General features: G+C 41.6%; 1 protein-coding gene across 5 annotated transcripts in view; it reads right to left on the reverse strand.

The window, feature by feature from the left end:
- ARSJ (arylsulfatase family member J) overlaps positions 1-13,220 on the reverse strand; it is an 84,248-nt gene extending 71,028 nt beyond the window's left edge. For all 5 annotated transcript variants that reach the window (XR_006167736.1, XR_006167735.1, XR_006167734.1 and 2 more), the window contains exon 1: positions 12,696-13,220. Coding sequence is in view for 1 of the 5 variants with exons in the window: in XM_042812297.1 (XP_042668231.1) it covers positions 12,696-13,063 (368 nt within the window). In the remaining 4 variants the exon portion in view is untranslated. The remainder of the gene's footprint in view (positions 1-12,695) is intronic.
- Between the last annotated feature and the right edge of the window lie 159 nt (positions 13,221-13,379).

Consider the following 13,379-nt stretch of genomic DNA (forward strand, 5'->3'; position numbering starts at 1 on the left):
GAAATAAATTCAAGCACTTTATCTTGAAGGAACGTCTATCAACTACAAGGTTTAGCCCCGCCTACAGAAAAACTACAGCTAGTAAAAGACAAATCCTTCCTTGTTCACCATGGGAAATACAAGACAGCCTGGCTTCTCAGCTTGTACAGGCCTTATATTTCCAGCTTTATCACAACGACATGGACACAGAAAAGGTTCTGCTCTTTTGATAATTTTAACTACCAAAATTGCCACTACCATTTTGGCAATTTTTCACCTAATTTCTCCAGAGAAACACACACAAAAAAAAGTGGACAATCAACCTATTCTTATCTTTGTTTCACACCAATGGGTGACAGCCAGTAGAACCCTTGCCTATCAGGATGCATTTACATGGCCCCTCTGACATAGTCACAACAAAACAGATAATAATTTAGTTGAACTGAATATGAACCAGAAAAATGAGGAAGGGAGAACAGGAAAAGAAACCCAACAAAACACAATCAAACCCCAAACAAACACACAAGGCTTTAAAAGTCTGTGGCTGAAAAAGTGATCCAAAAGGCCAATATGTTTTCCTTAACTAATCCTAAAAATTTATTCAGGAAATTCAGTTTCAAGTTCTAAGATGAGGAATTTGCAACAAATATGTTTAAGCTACAGGCTTTTTCATTCTTATAATATATCCTTAAGGAATAAGTAAAAGCAATTCAGTTTGTTACTCTTATGTTGATTCTTTTCATATGGGCCATAAATACATTTTAAAGGTGAAATTTATACACAGTAAATTTCATTACCCATGCAGCCTACAATTTGTGCTAGTAGAGCTGCCGTGCTGCATTTTTGACAGGAGGATTTTTAACAGGTCAAAATCCAAACTGAACACAAATGAGAGGAGCAGCCTGAGCAAAAAACAGAAGGCAATTCAATGACAACTGCAAAGTAGGGCTTTTAGGTAGCAATAAGCACTGCATTTTTTTTTTTTTTCCTAACAGAAACAAGATCTGGGTTTTACTGATAACCCAGTACGTAAGATGAGTCAGCAGTGATCTGATGTTGTGGGGAAAAAAAAACATCCTCTTTAAAGACGCATAAAAGTGACTGGTGAAGTAAAACATATGACAGTCTGTTTAATGCATGGAAATACAACAGCTGACAAAGGGTTTTCAATCTGTTGTAGGAAAAGGAAATGCATTTGCTTAATTTCCAAATGTTCAGACATGAGAGGGAACATACCTCGAATATGGCTGGTTCCTTTTTAAGTATGAGTATGGCTTCAGTGCACTCTGACCTGCACTGTACCTCAGTGTGGGTGTTCTACCGGGAACAAACCCATGGGGGATAATCATCAACTGATCACAGCTTAACCAGTAAAGACAGGACAAGATCTTTTGTTCCTGCAACATTTTCTACCCATCAGCAGTGGAAGAAGAGTCATACACTCTATGATACACAAATGCTTTGGCCAGATTTTCCGCTGAGGTGAATTCATGCCAGTGAAGGAGTCACATACTGTCTTCAAATGCCCAAGAATGAAAATGTTTTAGAAACTTAGGGACTTAGAACAAAATAATGTGGCAGTACTGGTCTATGGAACAGTGCGTCCTGTTCTGAGCACGACTTTTAATAAGATAAAATGTTCAGAGGAGAACATTAGGAATCATCATCAGTATGTAAACCAAGATCTAGGTAGAAAGATGGCAAGAACAGATCTTACCCAAGGAAGAGCAGAGACATGATAATAGATTTTGGACATACAGGAGATTGATCAACTTTTGTAGCAAAGGAAGTCCTTCACTTAGGAATCAAAATCATAAACTTAAACTGAAGCAGTATAGAAATTAGGCAATAGAAAAACTATATAACTAAAATTATGTACTATATACTATATAACTAAAATTATAGCTAGGTCTGCCTGGGGGAAATCTTTGTTGAAGATTTAAGGAACAAGGTAATTCCAAGTATTTTAGTGATGTTTTTGTTGCCATTTCCTGAGAGGGGTGAGTCAGGGAATTCATTATTTCTTACATCCCTGTTCTCTGGAGGTGACTGTATGGATATGGAAATGCCAGCTTGCTCTCTCCATTCACGGCTGGCTACGAGCAAGACCATTTCAGTTCAGGAGCCAAACCAACATAGTGGTTTGCTCAGATCCTGCTCACCTCGCTGTGCAGCAAGAGCAGCTGGATCCACATAGCAAGGCTGAAGCAAACAAGCTGAGCAGCACGGTGCTTCATTTGTTCCTTCAGCACAAAGACGGCCAGCCCCACACTGCTACTGGAACACTGGCAGCGCCTGCGGCAGCCGGGTCCAGCACAGCCAGGCAGCGCCAAGCGGGGCTCGGGCCAGGGCGCTGCAGATGCACGCCGAACATCTGTGCTACTGAAAACACCTTGTTCTCATATCAGATTGCAAACGAAGGTGTAACAAATTTCCCTACGTTGCTATGACAAGCTGGCAGTGTAAATTCCAGGACTTGCAGTAAATCAGTGAGGCATGGCTTGATTCAAAAAGAGAAGGGCAAACTTGAAAGGTGAATAAACATGCCTATATATCACGCTGCATATGATATCATGTCATATCTAATTAGAAAATCCTGAACTGTTTTCAAGTGCCTTAGGTGTGTTTTCTTTTTGAAGAATTTGCTTAGCACTACCTCTGTAAAGTTCCCACTCCTCCTTGTTAGGATCACCTTTTCCAGGTTTAACACACTACAGTGATGGAAAGGCGCAGGCTAAATATCAACTATTTATTGGAAAATCCCCTTTGATAGAAGGCTTTTAAAGTGTTTCAAAAATATTTTCGGAACCGAGCAAGGACTATTATCTATGATAAATCTTAACATGTATATACTTCTGTGGTCAACTACAATAAATCCAGCTTTAAAAGACTCTGACAAGTATAAATATTCTTGCACTACAGATACAAAACTTACATGCCAGTAACTGAGAAACATAAACATAAGTTCTGTTCCTGTCTGAAAGATATATCAAGCACGTAATTTAGCCAAAAATACCTGAGGAATTAGGGAGAGAACCAAATGATGGGGTGATTCCATTCTTTCTTCAGGAGAAGGGGTGGCTTGGCTTCCCCTTTTTTCAATGTTGGAGGCAGGATAACGGGAAATGCAAAAAAAATGGATTAAATCTGGGCAGCTGAACTGATGGCCCCTGGAAAGAGACATAAAACTCCAAAAGCACAACCTGTTGGGCCAGCGTCCAGGAAAGTCTGGATGACATTTGAGTGGCTACAGGCTTAAAAGTGATTCTGGGACAACCTAAAATACTCAGATTGTGATGTTGGTTTATTTTTGCTTTGCTTTTCAATTTTAATTTGCATGGTGCAAAAAAGGTCATGCTGTATTCGCTTCTGACCCTAAACATAGATGATCAATAGTTTTCTAAGAACTCAAAATGCCAGAATAAAAACCAACAACTACAACATGAAATCATTTCAACTGGAAATGCTTACTACAATTTTTTTTTCCTTTAAGTTGTCTCAGGCTTGGACATTAAGGAAAACAAAATAACCCACAAACTTAATTTTGCCTTAGGAATGTTGACTCACCATGGCTATTGGTAGCGAAACATGTTTTCGCTACTGAAGTGAGAAGATGTGACTCAGTTACACAGAGGAAACTTGTTGAATAAACACAGTGTCATCCTCTTATGACAGCTTTCCAGAGTCAAAAAGCACTATAAAGACTTGCATAGAAAAGCTACACCTCTAAAAGAAAACTTCTAAATCAACTCATTGTCAGAGATCAGGACTGGTTAACAAATGCAGTGTAGGAGACAACAGTTGGCACAAATGCAGAGTATTAAACTTCAAGGTCACTTGAAGGTCACACTTAGTAGCAGCAGGCAGAGTATCAAAAGGATGCTAAAAAAGCCACTTGGCTCCTGCTGACAATGCTGATAAGAGCCTCCGAGTTCATACAGAAGCCATTAACACACTACTTGTGCTACATTTTCCAGGCTGAAAACAGCCAATGTTTTGTATGGCAGAAATATAATGCACTGTACAAAAAGACTGGAACCCAAAATCAACAGAAACATCTCTTCTGAAAGCATCTATGAAAACATTTGACCCCTCCAAGAGCCTGCTGTTGCTGGACTCCATCTGCCACCAACTCAGACCTGGCAAAGGTTTACAAGGAGCAGGTAAAGAAGTGCCAAAATTTCAAGTTGCTACAAACAAAACAGAAGCCGGTAACAACGGAAACGCAACACATAAACCTTGCAATTGTCTGAGATGGCAAAACTTACTAAATGTTGAAATCAACAGAAAACCTTCAGACTCCAAGAGATGCTACGTGAGGTTTCACTGTGGGAAACACATTACTGCCAAGGGTTGTAAAAAATAATCTGTGACGCAGTAAAAACTCAAGAAGGCTATAATAGTGCCAAACAGTATTACCTAAACTCTTAATCTTTATATAAGACTGCATCATGCACAGAATATACCCCTAGTATGAGCAAGATGGCCAAGTATTCCTGAGCTCATCACAGAGCCTTACTCTTTTTCACCTTAAAAGACTATACATTCTGCAATGTATAAGGGCTACAACTACTTATTTGCAAAATTAAGACCCAACAAAGCATTTCCTTCCTTCTAGCTTCATATATGGGCTCAAATTCTCATTTTCCTATTAAAATGAATTCCATACTGTAAAAGCAGCAACAATCTGATTAAGAAGAAAGACGACAGAAATAAATCTCACAAACTGTAAAGCAGCTTCAAGGAAGTATGCAGCTGACACATGTAAGCCTCTGTATGCTTAGTAATGTATATACTTCCTGCATGGGTCTGGTGAAAGTACGGGGAACAGTCAAGACTTTCAGAAATAATGCTAAATTTAGTGCTGTTGTATCCTCACCAGTATGCTGTGGTCTTGGAAAAACAAGATTTATTAGGACCATGATAGTGCTGACTCCGAAGAGAGTGCGCTCATGCTGGTTAAGAAGGCCACAGACCAAACACTTAAACACTCCAAATACTTTATTTTTTTTTTTTTTTTTTTTTTTTACCAGGAGCAATTCTACAGGGGGAGAAGCAACACTGATGCGATTTGCTCCCTTCCCCTGCTCCAAAAATATTTGTTGTGGCAAATTAGCACCATAAAATGCTTTTAGGCTGGAAGGGATTTATGGAGGTCTTTTGGTCCAACCAAATTTTAGTATGAAACAAGTATTTTAAATTATTAGAAGCAATATGTTTGAATCTTTTCAACATTTGAATGTTTGACAATCTCCATTGTCTCCATTTCAGTTTCTCACTGTCCATCACAAAGATTGCCCACACGCCACCACACTGTGCAACAAATACTAGAGGAAGGTAAACTGACAGTACTAAATAATCATATAATAAAGCATCTTTGTCATGTGGATCTCTGCACAAAATGCTAACCTGAACATTCAGCGTCTGCAAAAGAAGCTGAAAACTGTCTGCTGATGTTTGTGACTTCAAGCAAGGTTTGGGACATCTTCCTTTGTACTGCTTTCAATATCTTTTGTAGCTTCCAAATACTAGAATAAACACTTCTATACTTACGGCTGTAAGCATTAATAACAAAAAACATTCCTATTACTCCACGTAGACCTTTTAAAGCAGGCATTGAACTGCTTTTTCCAAGGACACGTGGTGTGGGAATGCACTTTTGGCGCCTAAAGTGACAACCGCGATTAACCCTGTGCACTTTCTCACATTCCTCCTGCTCCACATGTGAGGACCCCACAGGCCACACTTGCTGGTGCCATCAGTACAGAGCAACCTTCACTCTCCATTCCTTTGACACCTGTGCCCAAGGTGTGAGATACAGCTGATCTGCGGCTCACAAACAACCATCTCAAATTCTACACGTCAAGACAGTGAGACAGATGTCAAGGTACAGAGGTCTTACTGAATCAGGCATTTAAGCATATAAGCAAACAAGCAAAGGTACAGATCTGTCAGATCTACAGATCCGTATTTATATCTAACCGTGTTACTTAACTTACTGCAGTTTGTATACACTGGACAATGAGAAAGGCAAATCTGTTGCCGCTATCTAGTTAATCCACATCAGATAATGCTATGTTTGCTTTATATTCATATAGGCAGTGGACCAAAAGTACTAAACAATATGATTAAAAAACATATAAGAAATATTTCCTGAAAGCAACACAAGAAAAATTTATTACAACCTGCACTAAACTCTGCTACTCCCTTCATGTTATTTTTTTTTTAATCCTTATTGTTCATATGTAGTTTCCTTTCCTGCTCTTTCCTCAAACATTCCTTTTTTAGCACATCAGCACATTACTAATTACAATGATATGAACAGGCTTTGAGTTTAACTTTCAGTTGAAGGCTATGAGGTATTTCACTGGATACAATTTTCTGCAGAAAGAACACAGGAGAGCATTGAAGGAGAACGAAACAAGAAAAAGAAGTCCTAATGTTTAATTATTTAGTTGCTCTGTATGCTACATATACATGGACAATGTCATCCTAAGTGCAAGACGTATAACAAGAACATGGAAAAAGACACCTCAACATGTTTGGCAGCAGTCCCACAAACTGTCGAGAAAGAAGCAGAAATAAATGATTACATACCACAAGAGTTATAAAGGCCTAGGGGGAAAAAATCCTGAAAATTTTCAGAGAAAAATCAGAATATGGAAAAAAGGAATTTCTGGAAGAAAACTGAACTTTCACTCACACAGCCTACTTTACCTCAGAATAAAAACAAAAATAATTTGTAGTGTATTGTTTTTAAAATATTTTATCATCACTCTCCTTCAGAACACCTTCTGTACTTAATATCTAATTCAAATGAGCCAGAGAAGAGTATGAGCTGGAAGAGAAGCCACCTAGTTCAACCTTTTCCCCAAGACAAATTCAACTGCACTATGTCATTCCTGACATATTTGTCTTGTCTATTCTTAATGACTGCCAACAAAGAAACTCAGCAATTTCCCAAAGCAAGCTGTTCAGGGTTTCACAGTCATTACCATTTGAAAGTTTTCCCTACTACCTAATAAGAAGTCTTTTCTTACAGAGGAAAGCCCTTTAGTTGTAGTACCATTCACATTCACTGATCCCCTTCCGCCCACGATCCCCTTCCACCTTGCCATAAAGCCTTGATCTTAAATCAGTGAAGACTTATCTTGTCCCTTCTGATCTTTCCTCTAAAGTTATCTTTTTGAGATACCTGCTCACTCTCACAGTGACTCTATTCAATTTCGCAGTGCTCTGGGACAGCAATGCTCTGGTTTGGACACAAGTGCTCCAGCAACAGTGCAGAAGGGGTGCTTCACATATCCATCACGCTTCCCTCTTACACAAACCAGTATGATGCTTACCTTTTTTGTAACAGCACAATATTGCTGACTTTATATTCAATGTATGATTTGCTATCCTTCCAACTACTTTTCTAAAGAACTGCTGTTTAAGCAGTTGTTCACCATTCTCTGCTTTTGAAGTTATTACTCTTCCTCCAACATGTTCTTCCATTTGTCACTACTGAATTTAATTTTGCTTTTTCAGATTATTTTTCTAATTTGTCAAGATGATTTTCAGTATTACTGCAGCCTCTTAAATCTTGGTATATCCTTCTTTGCCACACATTTAATTTTACTTTCCAAGTTCTTAGTGAAAACAATGGCCAAAATTACACTCGAGACCAATGACTGCCAAATCTCTTCACATCAGAGCAGACACAGTACAAGGCCATCTCTTGACGCACTGGACAGACATTTTGCAATCCTTCATACTTCATTAATTACAAATATAATGGAGTGTTATTCACAGTATTTCTTCCTATAGAACAATGAATTTTTTCTGAATGTGCTGATCACCCGTAGAAACCACTTGGGTCTCTGTGCTTGTCTCTTGTGCCATGGCGGGCCTGCCCCTCACTCACGTGCTTCCAAGTTCACTTCTTGGAAGGTGGTCTGAGAATATCTGACCTGGTGGCCTTCCTCTGATTGATAGCTCACCAACACCCAGCTGGTTCAGGGCTCACACAGAGCACTGAAGAGTACAGATCTCAGGTCTTTGAGACCCTCCACCTCAGGACACAGAAGATAACTTCTCAGTCACAGATGGTTGTTCTGAATCCTGCTCAGAGCAACCAAACAGCTGAGATCGCTCCCTATGAGCCCAGGAGGCAGAAGAAGAGAAGGAGTATCGAGAGTCTGAACCCTCGAACTAGAATATTTCTGTTTGCTTGCAAGTCAGCTGCACTGCTTTCAATTAAAAATATTTTGAACTTTCTTCGATCTATTTGCCAAAATAACTCTTAGTTTGCTGAGATATTGTCATTTTTAATGGTGAACAACATACAGCTACACATCCAGTCATGCCTGGATAAGCATGCATACTAACAAGTAATACATATGTGTGTATTATTTATACAGTTAATGAACTCATATAAAATTATTACAGCCTACTTCTGTCTCCCCTGGATAAGCAAGTTCTCTGTATCTCATTTTCTCCCAGGGGAAAAGGGATTTATTTCCCCAGATCTTCAACATTCCTCAACATCTTCCATCTCCACATTCCATCCATCATGCAGAGCTTATTCCTGAGATTAGTGTGGGGCTTCCATGATTCATAAGTACTCATCGTAAAAGAGAGTTCAGATTCTTTAGTGATCTGTAACCCTGGCTGTGTATCAGTTTCTACAAACACAGATCCCCATACTCCTGTGTATATCAGAAGCCTTCCTGTGGCCCAAAAGGAGTCCAGAGCACGTAACAGACAGAGCTGATCCCTTAGAAAACCAGGGACACAGAACTGGAGTTAGTTACCTGCTGCCTTTGTAATGCCAAAAAAAGAAAAAAAAAAAAAAGAAGAAAAAAAAAAAAAAAGAATGACATATTTTGACTAGATTTCTTCTATTCTAATCCATCTTGTTTCTCAAATTCCTTTCCTAAATGAAGTACAATCTAGTGAATACAACTACACTGCATATTATAGAGCTGGGTCAGATAAACATCTGTTGAGGTAGCTAAGCTTACAGTCTTTTTGTCTCACCAGCTAAAAGAAATACTTCTCCTTTTGGTTATAATCTTTCAAAACTTCTTTAAAAGCTCTGGGAAAATGTCCATACTACCTATGCTTTAGTAATCCTTCTTTTAAAAAGGAGATGACTGTTTGTGATAACGTAAGAAATTACGTAAATAAGCAATACTACATCTAAGCATACCATAGCAGATTAACAACGTACCTTCTATCTCACCTCAGACAACTCTTACACACTGGTAAACAAAAAACTTCACACATAATCTTAAGATTTTCATTGTATGTTACGTAACCCTGTAGTGTTCAATAAATCAAGGCCATCTTAAACTCTACTGGCAAAAGTAGCTTACAGGAATAAGAAGACATCAAGGCCATTAAGCACACAGATACAACAGCTAACTCAAGGAGTATTTCACCACATGCCAGCCTGTGGTGTCACCTGGGCACAGTCTGAGCACCCTTGTGTGTTTTTGCACCCTTTTCCTACCACCTGATTATAACCTGGCTACAATCCTTACTTTCTTATGATCTTTTATGTAAATTCCAATAAAATAACGTGTTTAGAAACGTACTTATTTTTCCTTATTGAGCCATGTCTATTACTTTTAAGAAAGAGGCTAAAATGAATACTGTGTCACGCAACAGAACTGGTGCGGAACACAACTTAAATTCAAACTCGTCTACAGTCTTTCCACAATTTATCAGCTGTTCAATACTTCTTGAGCATATGCAGCCCGCTGCCCTGCTAAAACCAGCACACAACAATAGCAGGAAGTCTTCAGAGAGCACTGGCTATCAAATTCTCAAGCCAGCTGCAGGAGCCCAGGCAGGAACTATAGCAGTTCCAGGATAGCTCAGCGAGGAGCAAACTCTGGGCCAGGTCACTGGTGCAGCTGCAGAGCAAGGGCTGCGCTGCTTCCCAAGAGTCGCCTCGCTCCCCTCCCTGTTGTGGCCCCAGCACAGCCTGCCGGGACAGCACATCACACGTGGCAGCCAGCCCACTGGCTCACACATTTCTTCCCTACTTCCAACACTCAGCTCAGCTGCAGCCCCCTCCCTGCACCTTTAAATACAGAATGAAATAAAAGCTGTAGAACCTTGCCTCACTCTTAGCCTACGAGAATTTGACAGGTAACAGTGGTGGAGAGCAAGAATTTAAAGGAGGCCAAAGAGTCAAGCTCTGGACACGAGAAAGTGAAACAGAGGCAATGGTGAAAAAGACAGACTGACCAGCTGTAGTGCTGTGGATAACATGAAAAGAAAAAAAAAGGGATTAACCTTAGCTCTTTAACCTTCTCCCCCACAGTCATTCACTAGCATGGGAGAGCAACCAAAAAAGGGTCCCTTTACTAGTGTACGCCTAAGAGAGATTGCCTGGAGACGTACAAAGAATTTGGAGCATTCAAAGTCTCTTTGCCTGAAGTCTAACTTCCACTTGGCAATTTAAGCCAGGGCTTCCTAATGACTCTGGTTTACACAAGTTCCTCTGTTTTCCACAGATCAATCAGTTACCGTTTGGAACGCGCAACGCACAGTATGTGCATTGGGAAGCACGGAGCATCCAGGTGGGCCTTCAGTGAACAAACGGGCTTGAACTAACACATGCTGGAATTCAAGAAATAACAGCACTTCTCCTGGATTAAATGCTTCTGAGTCCTGGCATTTTAATTAAGGCACCTCCGCATTCAGAGTAGTTATCACCAGCATTTATCTTCAGGCTGCATCCCTCTGGATCTGTCTTGTAAATAGTTTTCCCAAACCTATTAATCTGTCACCATTTCCTCCCTTACTTCTCAGTCATGCAGTCTTCTCTCTCTGTTGCTTTTATCCCCAAAGTAGAACAACATCAAAAAAAAAAAAAAAAAAAAAAAAAAAAAACCAACCCAAAAAAACCCACATTCTACAGGTTTCAGAACAGCAGACTGAGAAAATAAAGATGAAGTATAAGCAAATTTACTTTTTCCTATAGAAGGTTCCTAAACCAAAGTAGGCAGATTGTCAGAATTATTTCCGCCTGACAAGCTGATGAACAAAGTGGATTCCTTACAACATGCCTACTGATTGTTACCTGTATTTACACAGTAAACACTCTGCAATGGAGGATCAACATAATTAAAGTGAGGTATTGCTACTTCTTCCTTTATTTTTATTCCACTTAGCATAAAGGCAACCCCTGCAGCCTCCAAGAGCCAACACAGTACCCCAGCTCCCCCAGAATCCACTTCTCCCATTCCTCTGACCGCTGACTGAGTCATTTTGCAGCATAACGTTCCCTTTGTAAAGCACTGGTTCCCAAACCACGGTCCTCAGAAAGCTGGCTGGCTACATGCTGCTGGCACTGGTCCTCACTTCCAACTGCTGCATGGCTTTAAAGACAACCAGGATGCATTATGCGCCTTCCCAGTACTAATTACCCATGTTAGATGCTACTTTACTTGCTGCAGGGCAACTGTGTTCTTGTGAACAAGTGAGTAGATGTTTCAAAACAACTCTAGGGTTGTCCACACCGGGGCCCCCCCCCCCCCCACAGGAAAAACCATGGGAAGCCTTGCTCTAGATGCTGTATCTGTCCTCCGTGCAAATCTCACTTATCCAGCAAGTCTGGAACTAGAGCGAGACCAGGAATTATCTCCAGTTTTACCATATGGAGATGAAGACACCAGGCCAGTTGCTTGCTTTATTTAAACATGTGTTTCTTTTACCAGCAGTATTAACATTGCTTTGTTCCTGTTTATATTTAAAGAAATGAGAAAATAAACTAAGTAACTTTTTTCCTCTCATTCCATTTTTGTTCTTTTAAGACTTCTCTGTTCCTGTCAGAGTGAGTTAAGCTAAACAGAAACAAGGCATTCTTGTTACAGAGTAAATGTGTCCACATTTGGAGTTCTTTGGGAACTATTCCTACAGCTCAAATTCCTGTTGCCGTCAGCCCCTCTCCTTAAATCTTAGTAGCTTTCTCATGTAAAAAGCCCTGAGGTTGGATTGTTTGCTTAATGGAACATGGTAACACACAAACTACCAAAGGCAGCAAGTTACACAATACCCGTCCACTGCTCTTACCACTGCCCCTATTTCAGGGGCTTCAGAGAAAAGTTTCCATACTTTTGCAAAGAGGTGGCTGCATTATGATAAGAGGGATTCCATGGCCCTGAGGATCCTAAGAGTTCCGAGCCCTTGCATTCATCCACATGTGAGGCATTGTGGAACCATCCCATACATTCAGTGCAACCCCCAGAGGGAATCTGCATTAAGGTGAAGCTCAGTGTGACCAACAAGCCAACGTGCAGCTGCAGTCTGTGCGAGGACACCTCACACCTACACTTCTCTAGCATGCAGCCCTCCTCAAAGTCAGGACAAAATCTAACAGCAAATCCTTAGCTGATCGCTTTGGAGTACCAGCAACATTACTTGACAACTAGCACACATGTTAGCAACGCAGTAAATGTACACGTATCACAACACTCTGCTAGGGCAGCTCACAGTGCTGAATTCTTACTGGCTCTCAGAGCGCAAGTTTTATCTCGCTACTTCAAACATATAAGAAAGTCCACTTCACTCAAGGTTTTTAAGCAAATCGGAAAGCCACTGTTCTGCCTACAGGGTAAGGCAGAGGCATACCTGACAGGGTTCCACCCAAGAGACCCGGGTTCTTTTCAAGAGGAATGGCGTTTAAGCCTGTGAGTTGAAGGACGAAGCAGTAAACTTACTTTCCAGTGATAAACTGGCTTCTGGATGGTGTGCACATAGGCTGAACATAATAGTTCTCCAGTTTAACCCCTTCAGCAGCTAGCTTGTCCAGAGTGGGCGTCCTGATCTCCGAGCCGTGGTACCCTACATCTCTGAAGCCCTGATCGTCAGCCAGGATGAAGATGATGTGCGGCTGCGAGCTGGGGGTGCCGACCCCCGGCTCTTCTCCCAGCGCTGCCGGCGCCTCTCCGGGGCCGCGTCCGAGGCTGTCCCAGGACAGGTAGCCGTAGGTGAGGAGGCTGAGCACCGAGAGGCCGGCCAGCACCCCCACCGCCAGCATTTTCCCCTTGCGGAGCCGCTGAGGCCAGCTACACCCACCGCGGGCCATTCACCTTGGCTGGAGCGAGAGCGAGACGGAGGAGAAAAATAATAACAAAAAGAAAAACACACACAAAAAAAAGCCACCCGAGACCAAACCCAGCAGCCTGCGAGGCGGGGGCAGCAGCCATCAGGGGCCCCGCCGGGCGGGGAAGCGGAGAGAAGCCGCGCTCATCGCGGCCACCACCAACTTCGACAACTCCAGCCGCTGCCGCGGGAAAGGCGGCTTGGGCCGCCCTGCCCGGCGCCGGTACCGGTGCCGGCCGGGTGGGCAGGGCCGCGCCGGGGGTCACAGCACCCTCGGCCCGCCTCCGGCCCCGCGCCGG

Source organism: Centrocercus urophasianus, unplaced genomic scaffold, assembly GCF_019232065.1.
Source record: "Centrocercus urophasianus isolate 14NV4802_14NV808 unplaced genomic scaffold, USGS_Curo_1.0 seq_13, whole genome shotgun sequence".
Classification (NCBI taxonomy): domain Eukaryota; kingdom Metazoa; phylum Chordata; class Aves; order Galliformes; family Phasianidae; genus Centrocercus; species Centrocercus urophasianus.